Genomic DNA, 25134 nt, shown 5'->3' on the forward strand with positions numbered 1-25134 from the left:
TGTGTTATTTGAGACTTGAAACAAATATAAGACAGTGATTTTTAAAAAAAAAAAAATTCTCACTTTATTAGGGCTTCTAATGAAATCATATTAAAATCGGAATCTAAAATGGATATCAAATGTGAAAAGAAAACAAAAGGAACTCACCCTATTATACTCTTACTTTGGGCTTAAATATGTGGTCTCCTTTGATTTAATCCTTTGAAAATGAGCACTTCACCTTTAAAATGATTTTCTTCCTTGGCCTATTTACCATTTAAAATCTTGGGTTTAACGTGCTAAGTAATCAATTGAAATTATTATCTCACATTTGACATATTTTTTCTTTTCTTTTGTCTCAAATTAATTACTTATAACACGTAGAGTATTTTATTTGAAGATCATCTAAGCAATAGAAGTTTATTTACCTTACAATCGTCTTTAGTGAAGCACAACTTTACACTTCTTCTAAATAAAAAATAAAAAATAATAGGCCAAAGATATAAGACATATTAAGAGTTTAATTCTGTGGAATATCATTGCTATGCTTTGTTACTGAATATTACTATTAATTTTAATCAATGAGTTCGAGTTTTGCACAAATCATTTTCGTCACTGAATATTCTCATTTCTCTTGTTACTATTACATGGGAAAAAAAAGTGTTAATCTATTAAACTCTCTTCTCTCTGTCAAACAAATACTTGTTCATTATTAACTTTTGTACACTTTTTAAGAATCAATAAATAGAAGGATAAATTATCACCCTTTGACTATAAAAAATATAATAGAAAAATAATTATAATTAATGATAAAGACAAATTAAAAATTATCTATTAATTTGATAAAGTGACAATTACCGTTGACTGAGAAAGTAACTATTTGAATTGTCAATATAGTTTAAACGTCGTTACCATCCGCATATACTATAACCAAATTTGTTTCGTATGAGTTAAACAATTATACATCGACTAGTTTACATATTCCAAGAGACATGGACAAATTCAATAATTACAAGTTTTAGTTCCATATTCTGGCATTCTAAAATTTTCATAATTTATAGACTAAATATACTACTCTCTTTTTAAGTCTAGGACACTTCCTTTTTTAATCAATCACAACAAGTAACACTTATTTACGTTTAATAATTTATAGTCACACAAATATATACTATAATTTATTTAAGATGGTTAAACTAAATCATATAAAAGTGGGTATGGAAGGTGTAGATAAGAGGAAATAAAGAAAATGTTGATGAATTTATGATTTTATATAGTAAGTAGTAAAGGCAAAATATAAATAGAGTTCATCAAAAGTATGCATGCATGAAAGTGACTTGAGAGAGAAATTGAAATAAATAGAGAGAAAAACAAAGAGTGACACATATTCTGTCTTTTCTCTCTCTGGCTTTCCAGTAGTAGCTGCAAAAAAGAAAGCCAGTCCTCTTCTCTGCCAATAACCAGCAAACACATTTCTTCTCTTCTTTTTTTTCATGTAAATTTTGAAGAAGAAAAAAATGACATAAAAGGAAAATACTTCTTGAATATGAATAAAATATTTAGTACTACCCACCATAGAAGAGAGAAATTTTAATGAGGACTACCAACAGCTTCCACAAAAACTCTGCTTGCCATTTTCATTTGCTGTTCTTGAACTTTGCTTTTCTTTAACAAAGGCAAATTCAATTCCCATGAATCGTTTGAACTTTCTGAAGTGTAAATTGGATCAATTACACCACTTGGGCTACTGGGATTTTCATCATATTTGCGTTTGTGTGATATATTAGGCTTTGATGACACTTCAGATATGAGTTCATAGCAATTATTCACATTCTCCTGTTTACACAAAAACAGTAAACATTCAATGGCTGTTTTTATATGAAGGAAAGGGCAAAGACAATTAATTTGAACTAACCTTGCTAATTTTGAGAACACCAAGAAGTTGATTTTGGTAGTCAACAGCATTACAAGGTTCAACTTGATGAATAACATGAAGCATAATTGCAGTAGCCAATACAGAAGGCATATAACGTACGAATCTACAATCTGTATTATTAGGACAAAAATAAAATAAAATCAAAAGGGGTTTCTTCTGTTACTTTGTTTTTTTTCTTGTTATCATCGAAAAATCTAATCTTTAGTCAATAAACAAGATTCCATAACAAAAAGAAACTGATGAAAGCTCAATAATTACCAGTCATGACAAATAGAAGAAGACTTTCACATCTTCTGAGAAATTCCCAGTGAGCATTGTTCTTTAGCCCAAGCCTCCTTATAATATGATCAAGAAATGAAAGTGGGGTCACTGGATTCATCCTCCATTTCAGTGATGACAGCACCAGAAGCTCCATTCTTTGTATAGTCTTTGCCTCAAACACATATTTTGCATCCTCCACCTAAAAAAAATAATCAAATAATCAATCATAAAACTCTCAAGAAATTGGGTAATCAAGAAACAATAGAGAAAAATTGGTACTTGGAAGTCAAGAAGAAGGGGAACTTGAGTTTCTTCAACTTTAGCAGCTAAAGAAAGACAAGTGACAGCAGCAAGTTGAGTCATCCATGGCTTATCTTTCTGAAACTGAAGGCTAGAAAGAAACCTGTCAAGGTAATTAATGGCTAAAATGGCAGTCAATGCAGAGAAATCATAATGAGCATTCACTTTCAGAATCCATTCAACAACTGATACACGAGCTGAACAGAGAAAAGGGTCACTCCCAAAACTGTCAAAACAACAATGGGTTTCTTTTTCTTTAATGAAAAGTGAAAGAAGCTCTTCATCTTCCCAAAACAAATCTTGTTCCAACAGAAGCAGAGGTAATAATAATAAAGAATTAGTTTTTGTTGTTCCTTCAGAAGACAACAACAATGGGTTAATAATAACCCCTTCTTCATACTCTAACAAATCACCCCATTTTTCTTCTTCTTCTTCACAGTAAAGAACATCTAAAAGAAAAGATTGATCATTGTTCTCTATTGCCATTTTTTTTCTTCTAAAATCTCTGTTTTTTACTCATTATACAACACAGAGAAGAAGAAAACAGAGCATTTTCATTTTCTTCTTCTTCTTATCTCTCTTTTTTTTGTCTGATTGTGTGAAGGGAAAAAGCTCTAGTAGTACACAGAGGGGACTCGGTTCTCAAAAACAGAAAGATAAAGGAAGAAGAGTAGGAAGAAAAAGAAAGAGATTTTATCAGAGTGGATGTCACGCTTGTCCTTTTTTTAATATGAGTAGTGACTAGTATTTATGTAAAGACAAGATTTCGATAATTTTTGTTTGGTGGCTTTGAGTTTTTTCTTTATACTCTTCTCCACTTTCTTGGTATTCCAATGGTAAAAAAAAATAGCACAAGGCCCGGCGAGTATACTTGTATGTATTTAAGGATACGGATATATGTACACTCCGACGTGTATGGCTCGAACTCATGATCATGAATTGAGATGAAGATAATTTTATGCAATAAAATTTTGAGAAGAGTTTAAGTTATATAAGTCAATAGTCTAATTTCTTATATATTATTAGATCATTTAAAAGATAGTTAAGTTTCAGTTTCATTTACTAGAATTGTGTATATAAAAAAAAATTGTCATCAGATTATCTAAAAAGCTATGTATATATAAATCTTTTTGAAGTGTTGAAAATGGATTGGATTATCTGCTATAATAAGTCAAATTAATTTAATAGTGTATATTACTTTCGTGATAATATGAGTTATCTACGGCTGATTCTCCGTTAAAAGCTATATATGTAATCTCAAAATTAAAGTTGATGCTTATTAACATAATGTTTAACGAAATTATATTTATTTATTATAGGTGAAAAATATATTAGTTAGTGTTGGACAGTAAAAAAATATGATATTAAAAATAACAATGTTTAAGACGAGTATTTGAAAGTTAAAATTGTGAATAAATACGCGTTTAACTTAACAAAGTAGAAATTTTACTAATAAAAGAACTTGAAGCTCATCTTTAAATTTATTTTCAAAAAATTCAGTTCAATTGTATAATCGAACGCTGTTTTGATTTTATTTTATTTTTGTTAATTTTTTTTTTATATCCAACAGATCCTTAATATTACTCCGTACTATTTAATTTCCTAGATCTGTGTCTTTTAGAAGTCCAAAACTTCAAGTTGTATTGCTTCTTTTCCAATGGTTAATAATAAACCTTTAATTATGATTAGTTACGTACTCTAATTATCTTCTGAAGAAGACAAAAAATAAATTAAAACTTGTTTATATTGATGAGAGCATTGAAAATGTACATCATTATTTATTTTAAAATTAGTGATTCAAAATAACAATTATATAAATCTGTATTTGAAGTTCAAAGATACGTATGCGGATATATATTTAATGTAATCCAAGTTTATAGAGAGCATTTTTGTAAATAAATAATTTTGAAAAATTATGCATTTATTTTTAATACATTAAATCACATGTAAGAAGATCAAGTGTTGTATCTAGTATCATTTTTACTGAACTAAATCCGATTAGACTATTATTGCTATGTCTCATCTTCAAATACGTCCAAATATCAAACTCGTATTATATCCATACAATCGTGTTATATGCCAATAAAGCTCAATATGTTTTTATGTATATACATATCTGTTTTTATGTTCAAAATAGTATATGTTACTTCTTTAACCATATTGAACCGTTCAACAGCAAAGATATGTCCTTTTTATGAGAACAGTAATTTTTGACAAAATTAGAAATACTTCAGTACCATATTCTCATGAAAAATACTTTACAGTTGCTTTAATTTCTGAACCGTATATTCCATACGAGTATAAGGAGTAACAATGTAATATACATCCTGCAAATAAATTTTAATTGACTTTTTTTTAATTCTCCTTCAAACGAGTCCGGACTAAATCTTGATCTTGGTACTGTAGCCGCAGGCTCAAACTTGAAACTTTTGATTAAAGGTAAGACAGTTCTACCACTATACTACAAATCACTGAGTAATTTAATTACTTATTATAGCATGTGTCATATTCTTATCTATTAATGATATACTTCCTCTGTCCCTAATTACGTGTTCACTTTTTTTTTTAGTTATCCCTAATTACTTGTCCATTTTGACAAATCAAGAAAGGAAAAAAAATAATTCTCTATTATACCCTCAATTTATTACATTGAAAAATGTAGAACTTCTTGAAAATGTTAAGTTTTTAATTCATCTACTTCATAATTAATAGGGGTAAAATGGTAAACTCACTATATCAATTAATGTTTTCTTAATAAGTGTGTCAATTCAAAAATGGACAAGTAATTAGGGACATAGGGAGTATAAAATTTAAATTTATTGTGAACTATTTGTAGATAAATACTCCATGAAACAGGGAATAGGCATAGATATAGAGAGGATTTCACTTTATTAGTATAGAGGAAACTGAATAGTGCTGGTTAAAGAGGGGGTTTTGATTGATTTTTAAGTGTCTATTTACTTTTTAGAGTTTAATAGAGGCAAATAGGCAAAAGAGTAGCTTCCAAAGTTGTCATTAGGGTCTCTTGGAATTCCCCAATAATTACATCTCTCAAAGTTAATAAGCAAATTGTACTAAACGAGTCGTTTGGTAGCGGAATGAAAAATAAGTTGTTAATGTAGTTTAATATACTTTATACGATGTTTGATAAGTAAATATAAAAATTCAACATTTCCTTCATCCCATATTACTTGTCTATATTCTTCTTTACACTCATTTTAAGAATTCATAAATAAGAAAAATATTTTAATTAATTTATCCTTTTAACTTTTTTGAATACACTCTATTTATGTATTTGTTCTAGCACTATCAAGATTAACATTGAAATTTTATAATACTAATATTTTCAAAAAGAACAAATTATTTAAAACACATACTCCTATTTGCACTATGATAACGTGGATAAGTAATACGAGACGGAAAGAGTAGATCTTTTAATGGCGTTCGATCTTCCAAGGAAAATATGGTGGTATGGAAGTAACAATTATAATTAAATTAAAATTGTAATTGTACCAATAAGAATTAATTAAGATAAAGTAAATAATGTGTTAGCTATGGTTTCGTCCTAGTTCAAAAGTCATAAATGATTTCGTCTTTGTCAGTCAGTACTCTTTGTCTTTTTTAACGTACTCTCTGCAACATTTGTTGGTTTCCAAAACTTTTTAACAATTAAAATCAATAATACTTGTAAATAGTAATATACTCTAGTCATAATTATGGAAGTAAAAATTTGGTAAAAGAAACAGCCACAAATTAGCAATCTTTTTTTTAGAAAAATAAAAAAATTCATTCAAGATAATACTAAAGTCAACTTATAAACATCAAATTCACATAACAAAAAGGAAATAAAAATAAAATCGACTTATGTGTCTAGAAAAAATAATAATCGTCATAAATCATTTTATATTTCTTGTCATGGTAATAAAAAGAAGCGTGATTAACCAAATCAATCTAACATTTTAATAATTTCCTTTTTGACATATGATTGTCAATGCAACAATTGCACTAAAAACATGCTAGAAATGGTAAAAAAATACAGATTAAGAGGGGCTATTAGTTGATGTATTTGTAATTAAGAAAGTGGGGTAATGGACAGCCTAAACCAACTAAGAAAGTAAAAGAAGAGAGAGGAGATAGAGTTAGTTATACAGCTGTTTTTATAGTGTTAATTAAGGTTATAATGCATCATTAATTTTAAGATTAACAGTAATAATGCCTGGCAATCACTAATATCCTAACAAAAAAAAAGAAAGAGCCCATGTCTTTACATCATTATTTTTCAAAAGTCAAAATAGGCCCCCCCACATGCCATGTAATTGGGTAGGTTGTTGGTTCATTTCACTCCAAAACACCCAAATTCTTCTATAATTTCTCCTCATTACCAAATCACTATAGTGCCATGTTGAACCTGATTTAGCACGAAAAAAACACTAATTTCTCTAGTGTAAAATGTTTCGCTTAAGTCAATTTAAAGATACTTTAAATATGATGTGATATTGTGTAAGCATTTCCACGGACAACGCTACATGCAAATGTATTTATAAACTAGCATATAAACGAGCAAAGACGATATTAAGTTGATTCCCCATGCTATTATTCCAATTTCCACCATCTCTACTTGTATCTCGTTGAACCATTAGTTTTGATCTCTGTTATTACGCAAAGCCAACCAAAAGATACGTGATTGAGTTAAAAATAATAAGGCACACATGAGAATTTGAGAAAAAGTCAGAAGTGGGATGTGCTTTTTTCTAACTAGTAACCACCATCCTGAGGTTGACTACTCAAGGACTTTTCAATGTTAAACATAATGTAATGGGACACAACTTGAAAGGGCAATCAGTAATAGTGGAACACCGAAAGTCACCTCATAAACTTTACACAGTGAAATGTTGAATCTGTATATATGAGTAGAAACACTTTTTAAGTAAGATTTAGTGGCTTAACCACATGGTCAAAACGACCAATTGAGTTTTTCTAGTTCATATGTCTATTCATTCAACCTGATGTGACACGACTATGCACCCTTTGTTCACAGAAATAAAACAGAAATGAAGATATAATTGTATTCATATAGACTTGGATTCATACCGTCGTTCTCAACTTGTTGATTCAAACGCATATAGAGTGCTGGTTTAAGACAAACAGAAACAGAGATGTTGAATACTTTATCATTCATAATTTCATATCTGAAACCAGCAAACTACAAGATCAATTTGTGTCCAAATATAGTATAGATGTGCTTCTTCATTCAATTTAATTATGTCCTGAAATAACAATAACTCTTCTGCAAGGCCTCTTTTCGACTATCAAACGCGGTTAGAATTTCCTTATATCCCACGGACGAGAAACAACAGGCAACAAAACTAATAAGCTAGTCTCCTTTCTTTTTTGAGATTGTATGGAACAGTTTAGCACAAACAAGTCATCCAAGCCTCGTATGATTTACAAACATAGAAATTGCCTAAGCGCAACTGTTCAGTGAAAATCTGTATGCACAATTCTTGTCTCTTTTTCCATAAACTTATATGCACATTCTTAACCCAAGCATGTAGGAAGGTGGCCTCAGTAAGGTCGCGGAGGATATGGACCTGATGGAAAGTTGTGAAGATTGAAGAGTCAGCCCTTATAGAGAAGTTAGGAAAGAAGAAAATACTACATATTACAAGCATAGTCACCTGGAGGATAAGAGTAGTCCTGTGTTGGGGGTGGATAAGACGCATGAGGATACGCTGAATGTGGTGGATAAGACATGGGAGGATATGCTGAAGGCGGTGGATAAACTGGAGGGTAAGCCGTTGTTTGAGGAGGAGGATAAGGTGTTGGTGGATATGCTGCTGAATGAGGCGGGTATTCGGGATATGGAGAAGGTGTTTGATAAGCTGCTGCGTATGATGGAGCAGAGTACATAGGTGTATGCGGCTGTGGTGCTGTGTATGATGGAGCATAACTTGTTGCCGGATTCTGGAAATTTAAAGAGAAAACATGTCAAGGATATATTAGAGAGATATGATCTCCTCTCAGGATCAGAACGAGAAGGGGTGGGGGGTGCTATAGATCACAGTACTACTTACATTGGCATTAGCATAGAACATTATGAGCCGAACTTCTCCCGCATGCCTGTAAAAGAAGGAATAAGTTCCTATCTGTCAAATCATTTTATATTTTTCCAGTATAAGTGATGAGACTTAAATTAATTACAACTCCGATAGCCAAACCAAAATGACCAAAAGAACATCCGCAAATAGAACACAATTTCGTCAAATAGATTTAGAGAATCTCAAAGTTCGAATTAATTGCTTATATAGATAGTTACAAACACCGACATGAAGGTTTCTGTTAATCACAAGGTTCGTTGTCATGAACGAAATTTCAGGCATAATTTCATGTACCTCGATAGCTAAATAAGTGTCCAAAATCTGAGTAACTCCCAAAAAGAACATGTCTCTGTTAATTATACTGAGTAACAACTCTCTTCTGTCAATTATACCGAAATAGATAGTCCATAAAATGGAAAAGTAGATTTTCATTTCCATGAATCCATCAAAGATACAGTAAACCAACCCACCTCCATACACTCCTACGCCATTGTCCCATGGATCACCGAAAAAGTTTATCCCTCGGGTTGACTTCAGCTCAAATGCTAGAAGGCCTAACAAACAACTAAGATTTCTTTCCAACAATCTGAAAATATCAAACCTCAACTATAAGCTACAACTCTGCACCTGACTTGAAGTTACTCCTTGCCCCAAGCTTAAGATAAACTATCATGTCTGCCATTGAGTCAAATACTTCGCGTGATAAGAGGATAACTAAAATTAAGATAGAACAGTCAACCTCTTATATCCTTTTAAGGAGGTTTGATTACATCTTCCTTAATCCTTACCAACCAATAAAGTCGGCTTCAGAACTAGATATAAAAGAAAATCAAGAAGGATTACAACTATCAAAGATTGCAACCAACTAACTTAACCCACTCCAATCTTGCAGGCCTTGAAAACGCTTAATACTAACAGTAAGTTAATCATCTGAGACAGGCAAACAGCAAGACTGATGAAATTATTTTCTCTAAGTCTTAAATTAAATTAATATTTCCTTGGTGTAGTACCAACAAATGATTCTCATATTTGTTTAAATGCAATTACATTAGTGGTCCTATATCCTTCAAATTTCTCAATGACTTGAGAATACTTATCCCAATCACTGTAATGTAGGCGCTTGTACAATCTTCCATTGTTTGATTAAATCTCATCTGTTTACCCATAACTAAGAATGTAGGTGTTCTGGGGTTTTCTCTTCTCTGTTTTAAGTTATGCATCTCTTTCGGGATAATACGTTTTGTTAACAATAGAGTTTTCATTGTTATACATGACTATGAATCGTATAAATTTACCTGCCAGTCTTGGTCTGGATTGGCCAAGCAGTATCATCATATCCCATTGATAGAACTTTCTGTAGTTGAATCCTGGAATTAGAAAATCGATCAAAGATAAGTACACAAAACACAATATAATGAACAAAACATGAAGAGAAAGAAAATTACTTTCCGCTTCCGATAAAATCATTATAAGTAAGGGTATTGCTATTCCAGACGACAACATTAATCTCTCGCAATCCTTCAATAAGGGTAAACACGAATTTCTCTTGAAATGTGGGATTTTTGCCACCATCTACATATACAATAATTATTCCACAACAAATCATCAATAATAATAATAAGTAGAAAGGAACAAACAATCACTACACTAGATGAGATAAATAAAAATAAAAATCACCTGTACAGGTACGAGTACGGAACTTGGTGCTACCATATTCAAGACAAACATAGGGATCTTGTCTTGAAATCCATTCAGTGTCCTTTAATTTATTGCAACAAACCACTGCAAGATTATTTTTTTTGAATACCAAATCAATAAAGAATTCTATATAAAGGGAAATTCAAGAAAGTCTCTGAAATACCTGTGACTTCAAGAAGTTGGCCTTGGATGCCAGATATCATTGACATGGAAGTAGCACTTCTTTTAAATTTTCCAATCAGCAAGAAATCAATAAGACTAGGTTAGAAGGAAAATGTTCGACTCACTTTTTTTTTTTTTTTCAACTGATTTTGACAGAACATTACAATGTAAGTTTAACCCTCGAGGGGCTTATATAGAATTTGTTTTAAGGCGGCGGAGATGACAAAAACACGGACAACGAAACAGAAAAAACGAGTCTTTTTGTCTAGCCGCGTGGCGTAACTCAATTTGAGACACACCACTTAATTAACAAGCAAGTTCCTCTAAATTTTGTATAACTAAAATTAAAATTAATCCCTAATTACTTATCCGTTTTGATAAATTAAGAAAAGACAAAGTTCTTTTTTATCTATTATATCCTCAATTAATTACTTTGAAAATAAAGAAGAACTTCTTGAAAGTCTTAAATGTTTAATTTATCTACTTCATAATTAATTTGTGTTCTTAAGAGGTGTGTCGATATAAAAATAGACAAGTAATTAAAGACAGATATATAGTTCAACTTTTTAAAAAACTATTAATATTTGGTAAACTCAGTCTTGTAATTTTCTACCCAAAAACCCGTTTACAAAAATAAAAAGATAACTTTATTTTAAAATAGAAAGAGTACTCATGCCTTACTCCTCAAGCATCCGATTGTATGATGTAACAATAAAAAAAAACAAATAGAATAAAAGAAAAGGTAAAAGTACTAGTTTTGTGTTTGCCTTTTTAAAAATCAATTAGACCATTTCATCATCTCTCTGTCAAATATTTATAATTTTCAATTTATCTAACGGAGTAGCGATCTTCTTCTTGAACAAAATGTTTTTATTTTTCTGAGGACCTGTTTGTTCGGGAAAAAAATTAGGGCTAAACTAGATACTTGCTGTTTGGTCATGGTAGGGAAAGGCTAACACAAGTCCAGGTTAGCAGAGTTGGACGAAGTCATTGATAATGAATTATTGGCAAATATATCAAGATCACATTTCTGAGCTGTATATCATGTGCTTATTTGGGCTCACTTTTTTCTTTGCTGTGAGAATAAACCAATTAAAGCACCAGCTTTGCCAGTTCAGCCAACATTATTTTTGGCACTTCAAATCAAGTGTCTTTTGATAACACTCCAAATACCTCCACTGCGTTGCAGTAAAGGAAGCCAGATTTTTTGAGTCATGGAAAGCAGTGTAAAGTACATTCCATATGTTCTATAAAAACTTTCAGAACAGTAAATGTAAATTTAGCAGAATTTCAACCCAAGGTAATCTACGGCATAGCTTTACGAAACTGATAATCAAATGGCAAGCCATGAACAAGTAAAATGACAACATAATAAAATGAACAGAATCCAACAAGCTAGACCCTAGCACCCGCAAGCTATTATGTACATCTTCATGAATTTGCACACCAGACCTCTTTAGTCACTTTCATAATCTTCTTCATCACCAAATGAGAAAACAGATGCATCAGCTGCCATGACCTTGAAATCACTCACTCCTCCAACCGGATTGGACACATCAACACTAGACGTAGCTCCGACTGAGGCATCTTTTTTGGGCTCGCTGTGTACAGAGCTTGTGTCCCCCAATGAGACTTGTTCTGTCTTATGTGTCAAGCTTGATATTTTATCTGAATCGTTCTTGTTCTTTGATCCAGGGGTTTTTGCATCTGCAGGAGCATTAACTTCAGAAGCAGCTTTAGTTTGTCTAGCTTTTGACATTCCAGGTTCCTCAGATTCATTGTCTGAGAACACATCGTCCTTGTCATTGTTCCCAGGTTGTTGGTTCATGTTACTTCCATCAGCAGGCTCACTGCCTGAGGTAGGATTAGACACAGGGGCAGTATTAGCACTTGAACTGTCAGCTGATTCTTTGGTGGCAGTTTCTGATTGGGGAAGAGCAGGAAGGGCAGCATCATAGTCCGCAAGGACTACTTCCACTTGGAAACCAGGTGATGGTAACTTCCTCTGCACAATAAGGCCATCATATAACAATCACGAAATGAAGACAGCATATATTAGAGAGATGAAAGGAGTGCTCTAAATTGTGTAAAAAGTTCTCTGATAGTACACACGCCAATGGCCCCTACAGCAACCATTAATTTTCGAAAAATCCACTCAATCAATAAGAAATTACCTTGTCAAAACCATCAAGATCACTTATCATCAGGACTTTCCTGTTCTCTATCATTGTTGTATTCAACCAACTGAAAGATCAAAACACGGATATGAGTTTCAAAATAGGAGCCTTTGCTTCCTCCTGTGTCTTCCTAAGCAGTGGGGAACTAATCTAGTAAATCAAACAGAGAGGTTTCACATAAATGTACCGACAAATCTCAGTTCTTCCTTTTCTCCTACTGTGAAAGTACAATAAGCTTCTGTTGATGAGTGATGTCGTAGTTTTCCCCTAAACCTTATTTCAGATTATTTTTTTCCACTTAAAATTACAAGTTAATTTTACTGCTTAAAGGTGCATAAAAGCACCAATATATCTAAGCTAGACAAATTTGGGATTCCGACTATATGGACTGTCAGGGTCACAAATATAGGACTTGGGAAACTTTAAATTTAATTCCACAGCCCTAATTCATTAACATAAATAACATACACTTGACTCATCCATCTATATGTAAATAGTATTATCTTTTGACAGATAAGTACTTTCTTCCATTATCGGAGTACTAGTAGAAGAAAACTAATGAAACCATAGTTAACAAGTTGGACTGATAGGAAAAGGATAACACACAGAAAAATTTGTACAGAATGATTTCATTCATAGTATCTCCAAGAGGCATAAAGGATGTATTTCAGTAATCTATAGTGCATTATACATAGGACAAGAAAGGGAAATCTGGTAATAGCATATCCTTTTACAAGTATCAAGAGTCGCCAGGGGATACAATGGACATTTAAGGGTCAAAGGAATTTGTGTACAACTTAGTGGTCCATGAAACACAAAAGTAAACAATTTTCCTTCAAACTCTTCATATTAGTAAATTTACCAGTAAAAGTCTCCTTGACGGTCATGAAAATGAATTTTGAAATCCCCAGCTAATTCTGCAAGGCCAGGCTCGCCTGGAAGAGCAAAAACCACTACCCCTTTCTTTGGTGCATTGAACCAAAAATCCTCAGGCTGCAGAGAAAAACATAATAACAACAATAATGAGAGAAACAAAGTGTATGAGCTTGAACAATTATAAATATATGTCATACCTTTGTTAGGACGAACTTTTGAGCACAACAAATAAAGTGGTATAAAGTATAAGGCTTACTTTTTAACCTCCTTAAGTATACAGATGTACATGAAAAAGAGAAACAAGCTACACTACTACCCCCTGGAGACAACTCCTTGTTAAGAATCCAATACTAGAATGGATATCAATTCTCTAGTAGTTTATGAATGTGTCACAGCATGATATGACACATTAATTAAACCTACCGATAGATCCTTGGTTCTTGGATGTTTTTTGGATGAAAAGAGCACACCTGCAGATATCCACCAATGAGAAACCATCATGAAGGAAACACACAGAAGAGATTATAATGTAAGAAGGGATTGCAATTAAAACTCCACAACTATTAGCACAATATAGGAAAATTCTGCATGGCACATCTTTGTAACACGTAGGCAATCTCACAACTTGTTCAGCCAGCCTTTTCAGACTCCAATTAGGATATCGGTTATTCAATGCCATGCCAAATTAACTTGTTAAAATTATGTCAGGTTAACAACAGCAGATAGATCATTTACTGAATTGACTTTGGGTATGACTGTCTTTTTCTAGGACTAGGAGTATAATTTTAATATAATAATCTAGAAAAAGGATGCAAGTTACCATTATGATCAGATACGGTGATAGAAGGTCTAATCCAATAAGGGCACCTATGCAGGCGAAATCCTCTGAGCATGCACCTGTAAGAATGCCGTTGACAAGGACTAAACTTAGATCTTTTCTCGTAACTTCTCTCCTCTTGCAATTATAACATAGTGAAAATCTGAAGGTGCATTTGAAGCAAGAAGGATCAAGGGATGTACCTGCGTCCAGGCTGGTTTTCTCCATTAAAGTACATTAAGATGCGTTCAAAATACTTGACATATCTCTAGCAGCAAAAAGGCACTACACTTGTCAGTACACTATTGGAGGAGTGGAGATTTAAAGAGAGTAATATTTTAACATACAATCTGGCTCGGCAGCACTAGTCCTTTTCCGTCTACGCATCTCTTTTGATTGTAGTAATCCATAGACTCCTCTGCTGTAGGAAAGAACTGCAAGAAGACCATGACTTCACTGTCTTAAAACTGAATAGTAAAACTCCATAACATCTGATAACTTAGGAAGCAAATGACCCGAAAAAAAGAAGAAGCCCTACCTTCAAGTATAGAAGAAGACTAGAGATCATCAAACCAGTTCTTGCCATTCCCGCCTTACAATGCACAACCACAACATTTTCGATATCCTCCTTCAACCATGAGTATGCACTTTGACAAAACGATATAATGAGTTGAATAGGAGGGCAGTTGTGATCATCAAATGGGAAACTAGCAACCTGTATCACACAGTAATGAAAAGAAAAATGAATCAAGAAACTTCAGAGTCAGCATTACACAGTTATGGGAGTGAGATTTTTGTTGGTTTAATCAGTTGTGGTTTGCTCAAATGGGTCACCGATTTCTAAGTCCTGAAAAGACAAAAACTGGAAACCACACTGAGTGTTTCAGTCTGGCATAGTTTGGTGGGCCTACTTTGACCATTTACCCGGTTTTCGTAAACAATACTAAGCACCTTCCCAGATGCTATACATTATACCTCATTTAAAAAAAAATGACAAAGATATGTTTACCAACTTACATCAAATTCAGACTAACAATTAGGGGTTCAAGTCTTCATCTATCTGTAGATAAATTTCAGGAATTACCTAAAATCAAGAGGACTTGGAAAGAGTTTTGGTCTTTCAGAAGTTTGAACATTAAACAATAGAAGTCTGTCAACGGAAAGATTTTAGTAGACATTGCAAACAATTGAACTATCTACTAGCATAGCAACCTCCCTAACATTCCACTGTGTTTATGTTGGCTTTGTTGCTATTCTAGTTATAAAAAATCATGTACTTTTTTTTTAGTTTGATAACCGTGGTGTCTGGGGTAGCTTTCGTGTGCACCTCAACTAATTCCACGGGATACATGCCACTTTCCACCGGCAACTGTACCACGCAACTCTATCCACCAAGGCTAGGACACATTGGAAGAAATCACCTAGTGGTTAATAAAGTGGTATTCTTAGGTTCAAATCCCAACCGAGACAAAAAAAATAGGTGTATCATTTATCTAATAGGGTGTAATGTTTTAAGCAGAATTTGAGTTGTTCATATCATTTTGCGCGCAGAGTGTGAATCATTTTGGAACTCCTTGAACCACAGAAAATATGTTATTTAGAATGGTTGCTTATGCAACTGGAGTGAAGTAATTTATAATTCTCATCTTCCTCGAAAAAAATAATATAATTTTCATCTTCCTCAAAAAAATATAATTCTCATCTTCCTCAAAAAAGTTATAATTCTAATCTTCACTATAGCATTCAAGGAGAACAAAGATAGGGTATATGTTTACCAAATTAGGTACAACATAGAAATGAAAGTAAGGAAAGTGAACAGGAAAAAATAAAAGAATGGAAACACACCTTCCCCTCAAATAGAGAAGCATCATACAATCTTTCAGCACAAAGATTGTATACTTTGTATTTATCCTGCAAGATCAAAGTGAGTGAATACAGAGTAAATATAGCTATAAAATAGAAGGATAAGTGGATTTCCAGTGACTGGCCCAAATGAAATTGAAATAGACTTTACACGAGAACTCGAAGTTATTACCTTATGATGAGTTTCAAAGAATTTAATTACTTCTTCCATGTGGTTTCTGTAGAACCCCTGAATATCAAATTTCATGTAATCAAACTAGGAATAACCACATACCATGATAATTATTTGACTTCAAGCAATGAAGAATATGGTTTCCTGACCTCAACATAGCCAAAAAGGCCAGAGCTCATGTCACCAGCAGGGAATCCCATGGCAATTATATTCTCTGTTATGTAGGTCAAGTCTAAATCAAATCCTCCTTCCTAGTAAAAGGATACTGCCACGTTAATAAATGAAGATAGAAATGTTTTTCTTAAAAAAATGTGTGACTACTACCTCAATTAAAAGCTTAACGCGTAGAGAAAGGACAACTTCTATTTATTTAGTTAAATAGCTCTTCACCCTGTCTCCTCATGTGCGAGTCTGACATAGGCCAAGCAAGTGGTCACAGGTGGCGCAGAGACTCACATCTAGGTTTTTTGCCTACTCTAATACCACATTGAATAATATGACCATCTCAACTGAAATGCTTAGGCTATTAAAGAGGGGATCATTTTATTTATTTTAGGTCTGCAACAATATAAACACGAAATACCTAAATAGGTAAATGCAAGATGCTTTAAGGTGCACAAGAAGAATTCTTGTGAAGATCAAAATGATCAAGAAAGCTAATATTTATAGAAAAGACCAGTAAGCACTCCTGCTCACACCGAAAAGTTCTATACCTAGAGGATTCAATCTTACCGTGAACATGGCAGATATCAAGTCCTTTTAATTTCAAAGAACATATCTTATTGTCTTTCAGCTTCAATAGAGGTGACTACCGTATTCCAGGTAACCCATTGGAGAGGATTATTTATTTATTTATTTTAGGTCTGCAGTACGCAACAATATGAAAACGAAGTATCTAAAGTAAATGCAAGATGCTTTAAGGTGCACAAGAAAAATTATCGTAAGAATCAAAATGATAAAGAAAGCTAATATTTATAGCACAGAACAAGATGCATAACAGCTCCCACCGACAAAGTTCTATCCCTAGAGGATTCAATGGTACCACGAACATGGGAGGTAAGCAAGTCCTTTTAATTTCAATGAACATATCTTATTGTCTTGCTGCTTTAATGGAAGCGATCACCGTATTCCAGGTAACCCATTGTGTTGGCACTAGAATATTGTTATATTTTTAATAGTACAGACCATTTGAATTTATTGTAACAATCCTTCTCACTATCTATCATCCACCTCGAGGACGCCATCACACTGTCAATAGTTCACACAAAGGCATATAACAACATTGATGATCCCTACAATTGGAGACCAAGAAAGATGTGATGCATCACGGAGTCATAAAAGAATAGAGTTAGTGGATCCTACTTATTGAGTCTTGCATAGACATGCATTATCCAATTACAGTGTTGGCAGTGTTTTAACTTTTAACTACAGGCTACATACAGATGCCTTGCAAATAAAGGGAAGCTCAACATGATTCCTTCCAAGTACAACAAAGTTGAAAATCGTCTACAATGGCATTACACTTTCTTTAAGAAGCAACTCATGCCCATGTCAATGCAGGCTGCATCGAACTTCCAACAACCCAAAGAGCAGTGTATCAACTCTCACATAGTGAGGTATGAAATAAGTATTTAAAACATTTTGTTCGAACACCGTAATACAGATGCAAGTTGATAAAGATAGAGGATGAAAATACAAGAAACTGAAACGTTTAAACCAGTGTGGTAGAATTGAACCAATCAACTTATTAATAATACAAACCACAATGGTTCTTCATAGTAGGAAGAGAGGCAAACAACAACATTAAAGTGTTTAAGTAGTCAGTGATCTCCTCATATGGAAAAAATATAAGAATGAGTAGAGAATACTTGAGCCATCAACAGAATTTTTTTTTTTACCTGATATCTTCTCTTATTCTGGGATACAACATGTCGCGCTTTAACCTGCACAGCCTTCACTGCATTCTTTGAAGAGTCAACCAATCCTTTGGTGAATGTTCCAAATAAACTGGTTGGTGATGTTCCATCAAGATGTTCATCTGTAGGAGATGTAGGAGATTTAGGGGACAGACGCATTCCAAGCCCACCAGTTAAACGAGCAAAGGTTGATTTGGGAGCATTTCCGGATGATTGTTCATCTTGGGACCCAGTGAACGGTTGTGGAATTTTTAAATTTTTGGCCCATGACGAGATGCCTGAAGTAGAGATCTTTGAAGGCGCCTCTTCTGTTGACTGAACTGGTGCAGACTCCACTGCAGTAGACCTTGCTACACTTGATGTTGTAACAGGTTGTGAATTTGATACATCAGCAGATCCAGAATCCATTACACCGGGCCAAATTTCTTCACTGCAATGACAGAATATCAGCAAACATGGACTGGAATACCTCACAGCTTAAGCAGGGTTCATCAAGAAGCTGCATAGAAAAAAACCCCACGTTGATACACATTACATGATACAAACATTTATGCATGTGCACATTTTTTAGTAAATTAATATACATTTATCAAACACCATTGAGGCCTCACATTTTCATAAGAATATATATTACATTAAACATTTCAAAAATCAAGCTGCCAGCTATCACAACACACTGCATTCTTTCCTACACCAATACATCTATGCGCATCAGGAACATATATCTGTGCTCATGCCTATCTGCATATGTGCTAGTGTGTTGGTGGTATGGACCCCTGCATACACAAGCATGGTGGAAATCTACAATGATAAAGATTAAGGTTGGAAATTGAGTTGATCTCATCAGCAATCTAGTAATTCACTTAACACAGTAATAAGTCACCTTAGATGATAACTCAAAATTTCACTCCATTTATCCTCTTCATTGAAAGAAAAACTTTGTACTTCGCAAGAACTTACATTATTTTTTATGTTCAGTAATAAGATTGTAATACTCAATTGTTCCAAGGAAAATAAAAAATTCTGAAATGACTCTATCTTCACAGAAGTTTACTTTGCATGCATATTTCTTGATAGACCCTCATTACTACTTTTACTCTATTCCTTTTCTTCCTTTCTTTTTTTTTGTCAACCGAGAATTCCCTGAAGGCCAAACTATTCCTTTATCCCAGCATTCTCAAAATCTGGATAATTCCATGAAACCTTGATTTATTTACATCTTATAAACTTAATATCTTTGTCAAGCAAATAAAATCTTCTCTTGTGGGCACTCTTTCCACAAATCACCACTCAAGTTCCAGGCCCAAAAATCCATTCCCCTTCCATCATATACCTCAACTTCATGTTAAACACAGAGTTCCCCAATCACACATGAACGAACACGCATTGTTCAACAAACCCCTTGCTGTGCAATTATACAAGTGTTTAGGTCAGTGATCGTTGACAGCGTGATTGTCCGATAATGGGCCATTCAAGAAGACCTTTTTCTAAGTTCTAAGGCATATAAATAAGAACAAAAATACAAAAAATCCTTTTATCTTATAGGTATTATATAGTGTAAATAAAAATTTTCTTTTGGATGACCGTGGTGTCTAGACCAGCTTTCACATACCTCGACTAATTCTACGGGATACCTGCCACCTTCCTGCCACCGGCAAACAGGTAACTCTGTCCACAGAGACTAGGATAGATAGGAAGAATCATCTAGTGTTTTTGACTTGAACCTAAGACCTCATGCTCTCAACCATTTCATTGACGTAAATGAGAATAATCTATACAATTAATACCAGAACTACTTCATTGCCATAGAGGGAAACAAACAGTGATCTGGAAACTACTATTAAGTCAACTAGCAAAAATTCCAAAACTAACTTTCATCCACCAATTTGGACAAACTAATTCACCGATCCGCAATATTCAACGAATTGAAAAGTGCTGAGCAATAAATTAAACATTCAATAACGCACATGTATATGCTTAACTCAAAACAGACGGCGGCAAGGAGAAGTGGAACAGCTTGAAATCAGAGCCAACAGCGACGGCGGTGGGTGACTGGAGAAGGTTTTCGACGGCGTCGTATTTTTATCACCTACTTATCTGACAGCGAAGAGAAATAGAATAACTAGGAATCGGAGGCAACGGCGGCGGTCGGTTATACACGGCGGCGTATTGTGTCTCCGACTTGTATGCTTATTCGTCTCAGTCTCGTCTCTATCAAACTCTTTGACAGATCGAAACAAATCCAATGAACTTTGCAATATTTATCCAGAGATCCTTATACTTTCAGTTATTTTCTTTCTCCGTCATTACGTCGTTACGTATCTAAACATCCGAAATTTGGCACTTTTTCCCCAAATCTTACTCTTCACTTCACTACGGATAATGTTATCCTTATTTATTATAGTAGTTAAAAAAAAAAACTTTTGAGATATCTGAAATACTACTATATCGAGATTTTAAAAAAAAAAAATCAAGTTACAAAAGACTATTTACATCCATTTCTCTAAAAAAAAAAAAAAAGGGATATTTATAAAAGAATTATCATAGAAGAATAAAAACAACTTATTTTTTAAACAATTATCATGAAAACATTATTGATATTTCTCGAAGGTGGGTGGAGAAAAGATTTTAGTAAAAACAAAGATTATAAATATGTAGTTATACGTGCTGCTAATTGCAGTTATTATTATAAAGCTTACTTAACAGGATAAAAATTTGATTAAATTAAATTAATAATATAGTTTCTTTATAACAAGTACTTAACTTTAAAAGTAATGAAAGATAATTTACCATTCCTAACAAACAAGGACAAATAGCTTCTTTTGTCCTTGAGTTATTGTTTTATTCCAATTTTGATCTTTAAATTGTTTGGTTAAGCACATAATCAATCTAAATGTGTTTTTTTTTTCCTTTAAGCGCAGTAGCTACATAATTAGAAAATCTAGTAGTACTACTTTAGAAGTAAAAGAAAAGTGAAGAAGATGAATAAATAAACAGAAAGATTGATTAATTAGGTTAACATTGTTAATGTTGAACCTAGTAAATATTTTTATAAGTTAAAGAAAATAAAGTTGGGAGAACAAATTCATTAGCCAACACCATCCCGTTCCAAAAGCACGGATTCTATTAACTATTTAACATGAACTATTATTTTAAAAGAACAATATCACATACTTAGGTCAATTGAAGATTTAACGTGCATAACCAAATATCATGATGTTCAAAATCGGAATAAATTTAGACTAATTGAAGATGTAATATGCAATAGAACATCCGTACTTAGAATTTTCATTCAGAAATTTAAAGATGAATATTTACACATTGGTAAAAGTTGTCCAAATAATAATTTTAAAAAAAGGAACATTACTAACTAAACCAATCAACATATGACAGAAACAGCCCATCTGCCCCAAAGGCCACACATTGAACAGGTCTTCTAAACATGATGAGCCTTTTGCCCTTTTCACCTGCAGTTGCTAAATTACTCAATCATAACTCACTTTCCTGTTAGATTTTATCCCTGACCAGTTTACTCTAGCAGTAGCAGGACTTCTCTTCAATGCTTTTACATTCAATGGACTATCCTTGCTCTGTCAAACAAATAAATTTGATGAAAATCATGAGATGAGGGCTCGAGTTATCGCAGAAATTAAATAACAAAATGTTGCATAATTTCTTCTCAACTACTCAATGAAATTGTCTAGGTAAGCGCAAGCTGACCTGAACAGTATTGTTATTAAAAGTTTACTCTTTCTGTTTCATATTATTTGTAGTTTTTTGCTTCTCGAGTTTCAAACTATATGAACTTCAACTATTATATGTTTTCAGCATACTTGACTTTTGAAAGGAAAAAACAAACGCTTATTTTGGGAAGGAGGGAGTAAAATCTTACCATTTGACAAGTGCCTGCATTAACATCACAGACAGGATAATCATGTGGACAGCAGCTGTTGTTGTCATCACAGCAGGTAGCAGACTCATAAGGACAACATCCCCAGCCAAAACAGTAGTCGCCATACTTATAAATGCAGCAGCAAGTAGTGCCCTCGGTGCAGCTATAGTACTCATCGCAAACGGTTGATGGTGCTACAGGACTAGGAGGAGATGGACCGGGATTAGGAGGATTTGCGCCATTCTTAAGAGGGTAAGAGGGCTCCATTGCAATTCCACACTTTCCACTAGTGCTATTAGCTAAATTACGCTCGAGCCTAATGTATCCACTTTCTCCCCAGTTAGGACCCCATGAATTCCTCACAATCCAGTAATCTGAACCATTATCTGTTCCGTAGCCAACTGCAACTACACCATGGTCTAATTGTGTTCCACAGTATCCAGTGAAAACGCCCTTCATGATTTGAAAAGGAAAAAAAAGTGTAAATGCTTATGTTAGTTTTATTAAGTAGAAGCCGTGATTGCAGATTATAGCCAATGGGTTTAGGCACAGACAATATATATTTTCAGAATTAGACATCCGACCACATACTAAAAGGGTACATTAAGAGAATTATTCTCATACCGAAGAGTAGTGCTGGAAAGCTCTGCCACCAGCTTCAATAGCAACACTAACTGGTTGATTTGACAATGCCTTCATCAATGACTTCTCATCATTTATGGGAACATCTTCATATCCATCAATGGAGACAACCCGGGCATTTTTCTGAAAGAACAAAATAATTTGTTAGCAGACCATAGTATAAGAAAACTTATATTGTAAAAGAATTTTGGATGTTTTCTAGAAAGTATGGTCTAACATACCCTGTTTGAATCACAAGTACCATCTTTGGCACGGTAAGGATAGTCAGCCTCAGTGTCAATGCCACCGTTGTTTTTAATGAATTCAAAGGCATAGTCCATGAGACCGCCATTACAACCCTGGTTATAGCTCTTGTCACAATCAACAAGCTCTTGTTCAGAGAGGGAAATTAATTCACCGGTTACAATTTGATTTATTCCTTCAACAGCACCAACCGTCGAGAATGCCCAGCAACTCCCTTCATAAGAAAAATATACAACTTCAGTCATAACACAGATATCTCACATGCTCAATCAATATATATATATATATATATATATGAGTTTCATCATAATCAAAGAAAGATTAAACAGCAATCAACTTGAAGATTTGACAAAATAGGTCAAACACAACATAAAAATCAAAACTTTTGACCTAAATAAGACTCTTGTCAACACTCCATTGAAAGTAAAAATATAAAAAAACTCACCGCATTGGCCTTGGTCTTTAACAGGGGCAACAGCACCTTTCTGTCTCCAATCAACGGATTCCGGCAGCTCTTCGCCGGCCTTAAAAGCGTAACGTTCGCTTTTAGGGTTCTTCAACAGCCTCGTCTTTTTATCGAACCGTCCACCCACGAACACGGCACGGTACTCATCGTTGGTAAGATCAGAAAATCGATTCAACCCAAGTTTATACGGTCTGGTTTCAGCATTTTGCTCGTCGATGAATCTTAAATTATCCTTAAAAATTTCAAATCTTTTTTCCTTTTCTCCAATGGCATTGTAATTCTTTCCATGCTTAACAATCCAAGATTCATACAATCCCTTAACTTCATCGTCTGTACGATGACTAGTTACCCCTAAATCTGCATGTTTTTCATCATAACTGATGATGGACATGTCAAGAGCAGATGAAAGGACAAAAAATGTAAGAAGAAAGAAGAACAAAGGCCTGAAAAAAGTCATATTTTTTCTCTTTTCTTTGTTTTAATCTTCTTTCTTGTTTGTTGTTTGGGTTATTGGAGAGAATGGTGAGAAGTCTATAGATAGAAACAGAGTTTATATTGGAGGGGGGAAGAGAGGTAGAGACCAACTCAAATAAGAATATTGTGATTTAATGGGTAAAAATGATTTTAAATATTGTGATTAATGCGTAAAAATAATTTTTAATATTGTGATTAATGGTGGAATGGTAAAGAGAAAATATATGAATTTGAGGATATTTGGGGTGTGTGTCTAAATACATAGAATCCATCTCCGTTGAAATAGGGAAAATACAAGTTTCGTGCTATTCGTGAATTGTGTGAACCTTTTAAATTATGAAAATCTTGACCATTCTTATTGTTGTTGAATTGTAATTTGTAATTATCCAAAAGTTAATTACTTTTATGATATTTTTCATTTTATTAGTACTTGTTTTGCTTCAAATTCAAATCAGTTTTTTACGATTTACGAGTAGCTTATACGATCATCTTTCCCTGTTTCCATTTTTTTTGGTTAATTGATGATTTTACACGTCCAACCTAATGTCGAGGATTTAAATGTAATGAATTATAGGTTTATGATCTAATAGAAATAAAAATAATAATAATATACTCATTGTAATTTTTATTTTTTTTAAAAAAGAATATTGAGGGTGTAAAGACTTTGCCGTTGTTCCCTTTTCTTCTAGTGCACGTATTCCTTTCATAGTTGAACTGTCTCGACTCACTCTTTTTCCTTTTATATACTTATTTTTTAAGTTCATATGCATTTTTAGTATGTTGCGATCCTTTTATTCAAGAGTTTCCAGAGAGTTCGGAACCTAAATAAGTCACAAAAACATAAAAATGACTAAAATAAGTCATTGCTTTAGTAAGTAACTAAAATAGGCTTAGTGGAAGAAAAAATTCTATTTTATCTGATATTCTAAACGTTTTTCATTAGTCTCATAACATGTATATTTTAATATATAACGGAACTATTTCCTACACTTTATAAAATGGAACTATTTCTTACACTTTATAAAGTGTAAGTTTTTCTTACACTTTGTAAAGTGAAACTTTTTCTTCCACTTTATAAAGTGAAAGAAAATCTTACACTTTATAAAAAATTACTTTACCTTTTCACTTTCTTCTTCTCCCCTCTCACTTTCATGGCTTCCAAACT

The 25134-nt window shown here is 33.4% G+C and overlaps 4 protein-coding genes across 8 annotated transcripts in view; all 4 read right to left on the reverse strand.

Annotated features, from left to right (window-relative positions):
- LOC125816391 (cysteine proteinase RD21A-like) overlaps positions 1-23963 on the reverse strand; it is a 215690-nt gene extending 191727 nt beyond the window's left edge. The window contains exons 1-5 of one of the 2 annotated variants that reach the window (XM_049495995.1): positions 23475-23963; positions 23008-23243; positions 22769-22909; positions 22145-22597; positions 21603-21842 (exon numbers count right to left, since the gene is read on the reverse strand). In XM_049495995.1, the coding sequence (XP_049351952.1) occupies positions 21738-21842; positions 22145-22597; positions 22769-22909; positions 23008-23243; positions 23475-23952 (1413 nt within the window). In that variant the 5' untranslated portion in view covers positions 23953-23963 and the 3' untranslated portion in view covers positions 21603-21737. Of the gene's footprint in view, positions 1-21602; positions 21843-22144; positions 22598-22768; positions 22910-23007; positions 23244-23474 lie in introns of those variants that run through there. The other variant, XM_049495996.1, reaches the window with a different exon arrangement.
- Positions 1262-3207, reverse strand: LOC125816400 (cyclin-D3-1). Its single transcript, XM_049496004.1, has 4 exons — positions 2453-3207; positions 2171-2372; positions 1892-2022; positions 1262-1812 (listed from the first exon to the last, which is right to left on the reverse strand). The coding sequence occupies exons 1-4, from the start codon at positions 2957-2959 to the stop codon at positions 1567-1569; spliced, it is 1086 nt and encodes a 361-aa protein (XP_049351961.1). The 5' UTR covers positions 2960-3207; the 3' UTR covers positions 1262-1566.
- LOC125816410 (16 kDa phloem protein 2-like) lies at positions 7689-10566 on the reverse strand. The gene is made up of 7 exons (XM_049496016.1): positions 10433-10566; positions 10249-10353; positions 10017-10143; positions 9867-9938; positions 8548-8593; positions 8152-8437; positions 7689-8064 (listed from the first exon to the last, which is right to left on the reverse strand). Exons 1-7 carry the CDS (start codon positions 10476-10478, stop codon positions 8039-8041), a joined length of 708 nt encoding a protein of 235 aa, XP_049351973.1. The 5' UTR covers positions 10479-10566; the 3' UTR covers positions 7689-8038.
- Positions 11702-20633, reverse strand: LOC125816379 (phosphatidylinositol 3,4,5-trisphosphate 3-phosphatase and protein-tyrosine-phosphatase PTEN2A). Of its 4 annotated transcripts, none has more exons than XM_049495982.1 (13): positions 20220-20633; positions 18235-18682; positions 16486-16587; positions 16337-16393; positions 16147-16212; positions 14840-15016; positions 14649-14735; positions 14505-14569; positions 14305-14381; positions 13908-13954; positions 13471-13601; positions 12606-12675; positions 11702-12436 (listed from the first exon to the last, which is right to left on the reverse strand). In XM_049495982.1, exons 2-13 carry the CDS (start codon positions 18658-18660, stop codon positions 11888-11890), a joined length of 1854 nt encoding a protein of 617 aa, XP_049351939.1. In that variant the 5' UTR covers positions 18661-18682; positions 20220-20633; the 3' UTR covers positions 11702-11887. The 4 variants fall into 4 exon arrangements, with proteins under 4 accessions (XP_049351939.1, XP_049351940.1, XP_049351938.1 ...); XM_049495983.1 differs by having other exon boundaries at positions 20235-20565; XM_049495981.1 differs by having other exon boundaries at positions 18235-18751; positions 20235-20494.
- Positions 23964-25134: the final 1171 nt, after the last annotated feature.

This window comes from Solanum verrucosum, unplaced genomic scaffold (assembly GCF_900185275.1).
Source record: "Solanum verrucosum unplaced genomic scaffold, falcon-dt-bn FXZP01000261.1, whole genome shotgun sequence".
NCBI classification, from domain to species: domain Eukaryota; kingdom Viridiplantae; phylum Streptophyta; class Magnoliopsida; order Solanales; family Solanaceae; genus Solanum; species Solanum verrucosum.

Coding starts and splice junctions, on each gene's coding strand:
- LOC125816400 (XM_049496004.1), bottom strand. CDS start 2,959: ATGGCAATAGAGAACAATGATCAATCTTTTCTTTTAGATGTTCTTTAC. Junction 2,023..2,170: donor TCTTCTATTTGTCATGACTG/GTAATTATTGAG, acceptor CTAATAATACAG/ATTGTAGATTCGTACGTTAT. Junction 1,813..1,891: donor GTGTTCTCAAAATTAGCAAG/GTTAGTTCAAAT, acceptor TTGTGTAAACAG/GAGAATGTGAATAATTGCTA.
- LOC125816410 (XM_049496016.1), bottom strand. CDS start 10,478: ATGTCAATGATATCTGGCATCCAAGGCCAACTTCTTGAAGTCACAG. Junction 10,354..10,432: donor CCAACTTCTTGAAGTCACAG/GTATTTCAGAGA, acceptor ATAATCTTGCAG/TGGTTTGTTGCAATAAATTA. Junction 8,594..9,866: donor ATCCAGACCAAGACTGGCAG/GTAAATTTATAC, acceptor CTTCTTTTACAG/GCATGCGGGAGAAGTTCGGC.
- LOC125816379 (XM_049495982.1), bottom strand. CDS start 18,660: ATGGATTCTGGATCTGCTGATGTATCAAATTCACAACCTGTTACAACA. Junction 15,017..16,146: donor CTTCTCTATTTGAGGGGAAG/GTGTGTTTCCAT, acceptor TGTGTGATACAG/GTTGCTAGTTTCCCATTTGA. Junction 13,955..14,304: donor CACCGTATCTGATCATAATG/GTAACTTGCATC, acceptor GGATATCTGCAG/GTGTGCTCTTTTCATCCAAA.